Genomic DNA, 10,148 nt, shown 5'->3' on the forward strand with positions numbered 1-10,148 from the left:
TTCCTGGATCATCAGTGATGCATGAACAGCTTCCAAATTAAAACTCTGGTATTTATTACAATCCATCTGCAGTTATCTTATTTTGAAACTTAATAAAAATAAATGTTTTATTACACGACAACACGTAAACTTAAAAGAATTAAAAGTCACCTACTGTTTGTGTTTTCTGCCTTGAGGATTTATCAGCCCATTGACACACGTTAAAAATAAATACATGCGGTGTTTCAAACCTCTGGGCAGATGTGCCTGCATGAGCACATGTATCAATCGTCACGTAGAAATCTAACAAAAATGCAAAAAAATTAACTAAAAGTCAAAACAGTAAAAAAGTTCTTGGGCAAAAGATGCGTTAATTCCATAGACATATTGACACTGGAAAACAGTGAGCAGCTGCTTTCTAAGGTTTTGTACTTTTTGTGAACCAATTAAAAAATATTTTATGTAAATTGCTGCTAAAGATGTAAAGAATAAAATAAAACAGGACGATTTTAGGAACAATGTCCAATAACTGCAGATAATGATAAAAGTTTGGAGAGGGAGGGGGGCGCGTATGCTGCTTATCATTGTAGTATAAGTTGAAAGTAATGTCTTTAAATTACACGTACTGTCTATTTTGACCAAGCTGAGTGAACATCTGGTGCATTTTAATCATGGAAGATGCTGCAGACTTGATCATAAATGGTTTTAAAAATTCAGATCTGAAACTTCAGCACTGGGTTAAAAATGAAAGAGTCGGTGACATGACTCATTCTGGAGTTTTTGTTTTGTCTATGTTGATCAGTACAGAAGAATTAGATCCAAAAACCTGAAGCAGAGAGAACACACGGTGCGCTTGCACCCCCGTGTGGTCAGAGTGTGTAACTGCAGACAGACAGCCTTGAATCCTCTCCAGTCAAAGATCTCAAGAGTAAAACATTGTTGTTGTTTTAATTCCATCCTTTTCCTTGACCATTTTTTTCTACTTAAATAAAATATTCAGTCTTTTTTATGTCAAAAGAAGAACAGGAGTTTTAGAAGTGTGTGCTTCAATCATCACGAAATTAACTAAATTTGTGAAAACTCTGAACATGTCAGACAACTCACAGATACCACACCATTTTTTATTCCAATATTGGTAAAATTGGCTAAATAGCTATTTTTCTGTTTCCTAAAGTCAGCTGGCTGTGGCAGCCATCTTGAATTGTGCTGACTCCAAACGGTGCATCGATCAGATTATTGCACTGGTTTATTATCTGGGTGTCCAAGTACGTCTTTAAAACGTCTTCAGTTGATCCAAAATGTTGCTGCCAGAGTCTTAACTGGAGTTAGTGGGAGAGATCATATCTCTCCAGTTTTAGCTTTTTTCAAATCCAGAATAGAATTCAAAATTTTACTTCTAACCTACAAAGCCCTCAACATCCTAGTTCCATCTTATATTCAAGATCTTATTGTTCCATATTTTCCTAACAGAGCACTTCACTCTCAGACTGCAGGTTTACCCGCGATCCCTAGAGTTTCCAGAAGCAGAATGTGAGAAAGATCTTTTAGTTCTCAGGCTCCTCTCTTGTTGAACCAACTTCCAGTTTCTGTCCATGAGGCTGACACATTGTCCAGTTTTAAGACTGGGCTTAAGACTTTCCTTTTTCATAAATCCTATAGTTAGGGTTAGCTTGTTATGCTGCTATAGGCTTAGACTACAGGAGGATAAACTGACCCCATTTCCTTAAATGATTTGTTAAAATTAAATAGTTTTCATTTGATACCATTTCGATCTTAACGTGATTCTTGACCTGCCATTGTGTATCTGTTCCTCTCAAACCCAGCTGGTCGAAGCAGATGGCGTCTTGTCCTGAACCTGGTTCTGCTAATGCTCATGAGGGAGTTTTTCCTTTCCACTGTCGCCTTCATGCTTGCTCAAGATGAGACTTCTGCAAAAGCAAAGCAGTCTGCTCCTCAGATAATGTTAAATCATATTTTTATACATGAATATTTCTGTTCAGTGCCCTGAGACTTATGTTGTAACTTGGCGCGACATAAATAAACTGAAGTGAATAATTACTTTCTAAGAGCGTCATTAAAATCCATTCATCTGACACTACTGACAAACAACGATTATCACCTTTCACTTCCAGTGGTGGATGATAAATACAATAATTGTCCTTATTTGCAGCAGGATTTTTATTTTTCTACCTGTTTTCCATGTGTTCCTGTACAGGATCGTGGGGCGAAACTTCTTCATCACAACTTGCTTCCAGTTTTTATCAACATGCTGATTCTAAAATCTACTTGGCCACTGTGCTGCAGCTCAGGGTGTCTTGGTCATTTTGTTAAAGCCATGGCCATCTTTTATGTAGAGCAACAATTTTTCAGATTCTCAGAGGTGTTTACCACGAGGTGCCAAGTTGAACTTCCAGTTATGAGAGAGCGATATCAAATTTAACACACCTGAGACCTTTCAACACTGATCGAGTCACGACACGAGGAGGGGAAATGGAAATAAGGCAAATTTAAGGCTGCACTCTTTTGTTGCCAGCGCTTTAGACATTAATGGCTGTGCTCTTATTCACAAGGGACAGTACATTTATTATTGTACATGCTGTACACTGAATACTTGATATCTTCAGTGTTGTCCCATGAAAGATACTGAATATTTATAAAAATGTGAGTTGTACTCACTATTGTGAGATACTATATGTTCCTGCTGAGAATACTGTAAAAAGCTCAAGAAGACCAGGTTAATTGACTGCTAAATATTCTGCTCCTAGATTAAATAAACATAAATTGGATCTCAAAGTGCCTTAAAAGACTAAAGCAATTTGCAAATGAACATGTTAAGAGTCGTGCAACACCGTACCAGCATCACCTCAGGTTCAGCAGCAAATAACCAAGGAGCCGAAAATCAAGGTGAAGAAACGTGTTCGTCTTCTATCGGTTGATATAAAACGCAAAAATAAATTTCATTTTTCTTTATAGAATTCCATCCAGAGAAGTCTGGAAACAAATGCTTTTCCAGATGTTTTTTTGTCTATGGGAACCCTGTCATCAACTCTTCATGGTTTTCATTTGGTCAAACCTTGTTCACATTTAATCAAACAGAATTAGATTTGTATCTCTTACAGCTGGACGCAGTTACGACAGTGGATAGAAAATCGCTTAAGCATTCCTACAAACTCAGAAAGGATGAAAAGGTGACAAACTTGGTTCCTGCATTCAGATGTATTTTAACACGTTAAAAATCTGTTTACCTACAGATGTAAACACTAAATTCAATGATCATTTTAGAGAAAATAAAGTCAGGTTCTCTGGATGGATTAAAAAATAAACTGTTGAAATTGATCATACATCAGCATATTTTATAGACACCCCTCATTACAGTAGTTCATATATGTATCATCCTGTTTTTAATAATAATAATAATAATAATAAAGTTATGTATCATCATTGTATGTTCCATACAATGGTGAAATTGTGTCTGCATTTAACCCACCCACCAGCAGGTGGAGCAGTGAGCAGCTGTTGAAAGCACCCGTGGAGCAATTAGGGATAAGGTGTCCTGCTCAGACACCAGATGTGAGCGGGGATTGAACTTGGGACTATTGGGTCTCGAGTTTTAAACTCCGTCTCTGGTTCAGACATTAATGTGAAACAAATGATCAGTGATTTTAGAGGTGCACTTGACTTATTTTGTTAATTTTAGTTTTATTTGTAACAACATGCTGTTGTGCCAAAAAACGGTGACACTGAGCTGCATGTTTAAATAATATTAACGTGACCCGATGAACATTTTGATAACCAGCAGTGAATGTAGAACTTTACACTTTTCTGGTTTAATGACAGGCAACAGAAAATGAGCTGGCAGCAACTACACTTTAATTACACTGTGCCAAGGAATGGTGACACCAAAACAAACATCTGCAGTAAATGTCAACCTGCATGTAATTATTGAAACAATCATTTACAGGTTCCTTACCTTGGTGCTACAATGTCTACACTTCATAACTTTTGTCCTTTCCTTCACAATCCACTTTGAACAACGTCCCTCTCGAATCATGTTTTCCTGTCCACTTCCCCATCACCGATTAACCATTTTTCGATAAAACCCCAGTAAACGAGCACCGGCTGAGCCAAATGAACAGTTTCTTAAAGGGAAATGAATATTATGACTGGATTTCAAATATTAATTTGTAGAATTGTAGATTTAACTTTAGGGAAAAGCTGAGAAGTTGGGAAACAGATGTGGCACACTAAATCTCGCAGCTAACAGTTACTCTAAGTTTTGAAACTTGTTAGCGTTTTGCAACTAAACTCTTTAACAGGATAAAAAAATAACACAAGCCAGAGTGTGAAGTGATAAAGTTGTCATTTTATTAGAATTTACTCGCGTGCCATCAGCTTCTGCTTCTTCAGCTTCTTCTGTGAAACCTGCAGACAGAAACACGGAGTTATCACAGCAGCCGGGGCGGAAAGTGAGCTCAGCTCCGCTGGTCGGTCACTCAGAGTCAAAGATTGTTTTCATGAAGAATCCAAAGGTGTCCTAAGATTGTCATCATCACAACCAGTTGCTGGAGGAAGTCGGTGTGCTCAGACCTACAGACGGGCCCGGTCAGAATCAATGGGACCAGAGTTCTGCTGCACATCTGAGCACACATCTGTCTACAGCCCAGCTTCTGTACTGTACCTTTTTCTTCTGGGTCACCTCCTCCTCTGGTTTGGGGACGATCTGCTCCTTCTCGGTCAGGATCATCTCGATGTGGCACGGCGAGCTCATGTATGGGTTGATGCGACCGTGGGCGCGGTACGTGCGCCTCCTCATCTTGGGGGCCTTGTTGACCTGGATGTGTTCGATGACCAGAGAATCTACGTCCAGACCCTGAAACCACACAAACGTCTTCAACTCCAGCGTTGGTTGTGCTCGACTGAAGCGAGGCCACTGGAACAAGTTTCCAGTGATTAAAACTGGACTCGCAGCTGAAACAATGTCTCGGTACAACTGGAGAACGTTTCCAAATGTCAGAACTGGTAACAAACAAGTCAAGCTTTGATTTTACTCAACTATGTAAACTACTTTAGTGCTTTCAGAAACCTTAAACAAATCATTTATTTTGTGCATAAACTGCTTTAATTACTTTGTTTAGTTTTTTTTTCCTTTTCATTTCTTTGTTTTTCTGGTGCAACTCTGAAATAAGCATTTTAACAACACTTTGAACATATAGCATCAAAATTTATTAACTGATCAAACTTATTTCCAACCATCAACAGGATCAATAAGATATTTTCTGATAAAGCGACCAAAACTGGTTCGTATGACCCGATTAACGTAGAAACACGCTAGCAGGAAAATCATTGTTTGTACAGACCCTAGTTTTGTTGCACAAATTAGCATGCGTGCAACTTATACAGCGAAGCAAGTTAGTTGTTTTTCCCCATATTTATAACCAATTTTTGGCTGAGATCTATTTCATTCATTCTGACATGGAAAATATTGAACACTACCATTTTCAGCCACTAGAGGGCCCTCAACTTGTATGGAAAGCCAAGTGTCTCATTAATAGGTAAAAGTGGCTATTAATGAGACACTTTGCTTGCCATACAAAGCCACCTTCGTCTCGCTCCGTAACTCCTGGAGCAAACGCCAAATCAGCTGCATTTCACCGCATCGCCCAGGAGAAATGCAGCTGATTTGACCATTAAAGTGCTTTTGTGAAGTAAAAGTTCAACTGAGACGCACCTTGACTATAATTTCAAGCAAACAAATAATTGTTTTTAGGTGGTTATCTTGTTAAATGCAGAAGAAATGAACAGCGAGTCATCCCTTTCCTTTCGGTTTTTGAAACGCAGCTGATTTGACGTCAAAGTACATTTATTAAGTAAAAGTTAGACTGAGACACAACTTTGCTATATTTTTGAGCAAACAAATAATTAAGTGTTAATCTTGTTAAATTCTTAAGTCCTCCCATGCACGCTCCCACGGCCGCCATTTGGCAGCCAATCAATTTTTGGCACAACACCGGCCACGTTTCCAAGTTGTCAACATGTAATAGATGTGACTTATACGACAAAGTGACATATTTATGGTTTTTTCCACTTTATTAGACACATTTGGTCTGATGCGACTTATACGGCAGTGCAACGTGTACGGCGGCAAGTACGGTATACTACCTAATAAGCTCGTCGTATTAAATCCCCCCCACACTGTCGATAACTGTTCAAAAATAACTATAATCTGTTGCGTATGAGTCCAATCTGGTTATTAAACTGTAAATCTGTACACAGGTGGACAGAACAAGTGTGAACGTTTGGTGGTCTGAACACAGATGGACCACACTGAAGAAATGCCTACATACAGATGCAAATTCACTTTCTGAAAAAATAAATAAATAAAATCACACCTATTTACAAATGAGCAGGGATTTTTAGAACATTTACAGTTCAAATGAGCAGACTGGAAGAACTATATAAGATATATAAGTTTAAGATATAAACTTCCTCCAGAGTTCTAGCGTTTCCCCCCAGTGGCACATGCCAAGAAAATCTTGAAATGGAGGCGTCCACACCAGATGCTCCAACCACCTCAACTGACATTTGTGCTGAACGCAGCCATCTTGTAAAAGAAGATTATTTCAGCCACAGTCAAATGTTCTTAACTTAAAATGTTTGGCTAACTACTGTGAGAAACCGCACAATTGTTTTATCTTTTAGACGTTGAAACTAACAAAACAGCTTTATCGATAGCTGTTGGTGTTTTGAAGCTAAATTAAAGACAAAGCTGACTGTTCCTTTAACAGTGACTTCAGGAAGTAAAACTAAAACGTGACTCATTAATGAATGGTGACGCCTGTAAAGATGCACATCACATTTTTCAGCTGCTGAAACGGTTTGGAAAGCTGCTGCAAAAATGTATTTTGCAGCAAAGAACAGGCAGGAATGGGTTTTCATTTTGCACTAAAAAGAAATGCAACTTGCAAAACAATGCAAAATAAGCTGAAAGTCTCCAAACACTGACAAACACGTCTTCACACACTTAATAAAATAAGCTCTTCACTAAAGACTTCACTCAATCTAACCCAAAGCATACAGAAGACATGCATCAGTCCGGTTAGTAAAAAGAACTTGCCTTCAGCTCAGCGTTACTCTCTGCGTTCTTGAGCATGTGCAGCAGGAACTCTGCGCTCTTCTTGGGCCAGCGGCCCTGAGTCCAGTCGAACTGTTTGGCCTGAAAACACAAAGCGGTTTAGAACAACTTCCTCTCTTTTGCTCAACCAGCGAGTTTCTTCTGATGCTGCTCAGGATAAACAGGTTGGTTTCATCATTAATCCAAAGGTGTCCTAAGTTGATCATCACTGCAGCCTTTAACCAGACTCCTGGTTGCGTCGCTCAGCTCTCACCTGAGCGCAGCGTCCAACGCCACCGTTGTAGCGGCGGAAAGGGACACACTGGTGCTGGACCATGACGTCCCTCAGGTACTTGTTAGCCTTGCGGATGTGCATGCCCTTAATGGCCTGGGCTGTCTCACGGGTGTTCTGTTAAGAAAACAAGAACAAGTCTTTAGTCAGACTCGCTTCATAGAAAGTTCTTAGCCTCAAACCATGAAGTATTTTGGATTATTTTTACTTGTTTGGACATTTCAAAATTGATGTTTTGAACATTTGAAAAAGGTAAACACATCACACTGAGCTGAATTATTTCCAGTCAGACATTTAAATGCATCTTTGTTTGCTTGAAAGGGAAGAGATGAGGTAAGGTAGGGCAGCCGACCTGGGACCTGAAAGTCCCAGGTTCGACCCCCAGCCATTCTCACACGTCATGGTGTCTCTGAGCAAGACACTTATTCCCTAATTTCTCCCTGGGTGCTCACATAGCCGCCCACTGCTCTACCTGGGTGTATCCCAGGTGCGATGGGTTAAAAGCAGAGAACTAATTTCACCATTGTATGTTCCCATACACCGAGGACAACACATAGCCCTTTATTATTACTTTGTTCTTTAGACAAAACTCTACACCTTCTGTCTAGGATTAAAAAAAAAACATAGTGGCAGAAGTCAATATAATAAATTGAAATTATCTGGAAAAAAAAATAGCGCAGCAACAATATGCAGCTCACAAAGTGGGTTTTTTTATCATCAATTTGAATGAATAAATTATAATTAGTCAAGCAAAAAAGTAAAAAAGGGAAACTTGAAAACATTTTGACTTTGGAAGCCAAAAAAATGGGAGGACAATTAAAGCAACTCCACGTTTCATAAAACACTTAAAACCTTCTCGTCCTTACTAAAACAAGTTTATATCAACCACTTGGGGTTTCCTCACACTTCCAGATGAGGTCAAGTCAAACAAACGGATGCAGCCATTGTTGTAAATCTAATCAGGATTGACGCTTCAGCTTAAGACAGCACTTAATCCTGCAGAATTCACAAGTACTCGCATACTTATATATTTCTCTTTTATATAGTTTGTTTACACCCCTTCACATTTATAACCTGTTCATAGTCTGTACACTCATAACCTGTATATATTTATACTTGTAGCATATTCAAATCAACTTGCTGTATATTGTAATATATATAAGCACTTCTGGGTGGATGCAAACTGTATTTCGTTGCTTTGTACTTGTGACATGTGCAATGACGATGAAGTTGAATTCTATTCTAGAATGGAAAGATGGCAGCTGTCTTGTCCCACCCTTAATAAGACAAAGACAATGACAGTCCTAACTTGTGAGACATGTGGACATCATGAGCTTACCTTGAAGTGAACCCGGAGGTTTGAGCCCCTCGCCTTGCATGCTGAAAGAACAGGCCAAACTTTTCAAAACAAAAGCTCAGACACACACTGAACATATTGCATGTGGCTCAGATTTCAACATTTGAATTATTTTCACATTTCATTCAAAGGTGTCCTAAGAAATCATCACAGCCACCCAACTCCTAAATTACGTGTCCTTACTTACATTTTGTCGGGTTCTCGGGATCGAGAGAGTAGCGGACCATTTTCAGACAACTAAAAAAAACAAAAACAGTCAGTACTTTAAATACACCTCTTTAGCTTACGTTAGCTACTTCAGCGCTAATGGATGCCCCGAATATTATCAACACACACCAGGAAACACCAAGAATGACCAACATAAGATTTAAACTCGAGTAAAACCAGAGAAACAGCAGCTGCTTCTTATTTAAAACCAGTTTTGGTCACAAGCAGCCAACATGGCGGAAAGCTGCACTAGCCACCAAACCGGCATCTTCACGATTATTAAAATAAAACTACAAACTTCGCCCTCATACAAAACGTTTAACACAATCAGAGCTACTGAAGTACAACAAATGAAACTCGGTTGGTTAACGAGTAGGATGGTTCATAATAAATAGAGATTTAACACAGATTCTTGTCTTCAAATGCAGAATTATGCTTCTACCTCTGAGGCCGCAGGGGGAAGAGGAAGTGCCGCAGCCAGCGCGTCCCCTCTTCTGCTTCCGGTCAGGCTCAGCGCCCCCTGCCGGTGAGGAGGAGGCACTGCTACAGGCATGCCTCATTATTAAACATTTACGTTAACGTTTTTCTCAATTTGTATTATTTTTGTCACTAATAAGGCATACTTTATGTCTTAGTGGTTATTTTCATTATAAATATTTATTTAACTATCGACCAATCTCTAAACTCTGCATTTTAGCCAAGGTTCTAGAAAAACTGATAAACTTTCAAATCAAAAAGTATTTGGACTCTTTTAACATCTTACCTCCACATCAGTTGGTTTCAGGAAACAACACAGCACAACGACTGCTTCACTCAAGGTTTTTAATGACGTTGTTGAAGCACTGGATGCTAAGGATTATTGTGCTCACAATGTGTTCAACATAATGGTATTTCTTCCAGTTATTTAATGGTCAACAATGGTGTACCACAAGTCTCAGTCTTAGGACTCACCCTCTTTACAATCTACATAGGTAATGTAGGTCAGAGCATCCATGATGCATCCATACATTTCTATGCTGATGACAGTCGTTTATTGTCGAGCTAAAACAGTTGCTAAGGTTTTCCAGCTTTTGTAATCTGCTTTTGACAACATCCAGTCTGATTTGTTCCATCTCAAATTTCTCCTAAATGCTGACAAAGGGATGTTGTTTTCAAACAGCAGTCCTTCCTTCGATTTTATTTTCGAACAGTGCTCCTATTGA

The 10,148-nt window shown here is 39.0% G+C and overlaps 1 protein-coding gene and 3 non-coding genes across 4 annotated transcripts; all 4 read right to left on the reverse strand.

The window, feature by feature from the left end:
• Window positions 1-4,322: 4,322 nt before the first annotated feature.
• Window positions 4,323-9,436, reverse strand: rpl17 (ribosomal protein L17). Its single transcript, XM_037692229.1, has 7 exons — window positions 9,389-9,436; window positions 8,927-8,976; window positions 8,722-8,762; window positions 7,365-7,499; window positions 7,094-7,192; window positions 4,658-4,849; window positions 4,323-4,401 (listed from the first exon to the last, which is right to left on the reverse strand). Exons 2-7 carry the CDS (start codon window positions 8,964-8,966, stop codon window positions 4,354-4,356), a joined length of 555 nt encoding a protein of 184 aa, XP_037548157.1. The 5' UTR covers window positions 8,967-8,976; window positions 9,389-9,436; the 3' UTR covers window positions 4,323-4,353.
• On the reverse strand, window positions 4,468-4,534 carry LOC119425202. Its single transcript, XR_005187554.1, has one exon. It is a non-coding gene; the product is annotated as a small nucleolar RNA SNORD58 (small nucleolar RNA).
• On the reverse strand, window positions 7,258-7,325 carry LOC119425200. Its single transcript, XR_005187552.1, has one exon. It is a non-coding gene; the product is annotated as a small nucleolar RNA SNORD58 (small nucleolar RNA).
• LOC119425201 lies at window positions 8,824-8,895 on the reverse strand. Its single transcript, XR_005187553.1, has one exon. It is a non-coding gene; the product is annotated as a small nucleolar RNA SNORD58 (small nucleolar RNA).
• Window positions 9,437-10,148: the final 712 nt, after the last annotated feature.

The sequence above is a fragment of the Nematolebias whitei genome, chromosome 18 (genome assembly GCF_014905685.2).
Source record: "Nematolebias whitei isolate Nwh7 chromosome 18, NemWhi1, whole genome shotgun sequence".
NCBI lineage: Eukaryota > Metazoa > Chordata > Actinopteri > Cyprinodontiformes > Rivulidae > Nematolebias > Nematolebias whitei.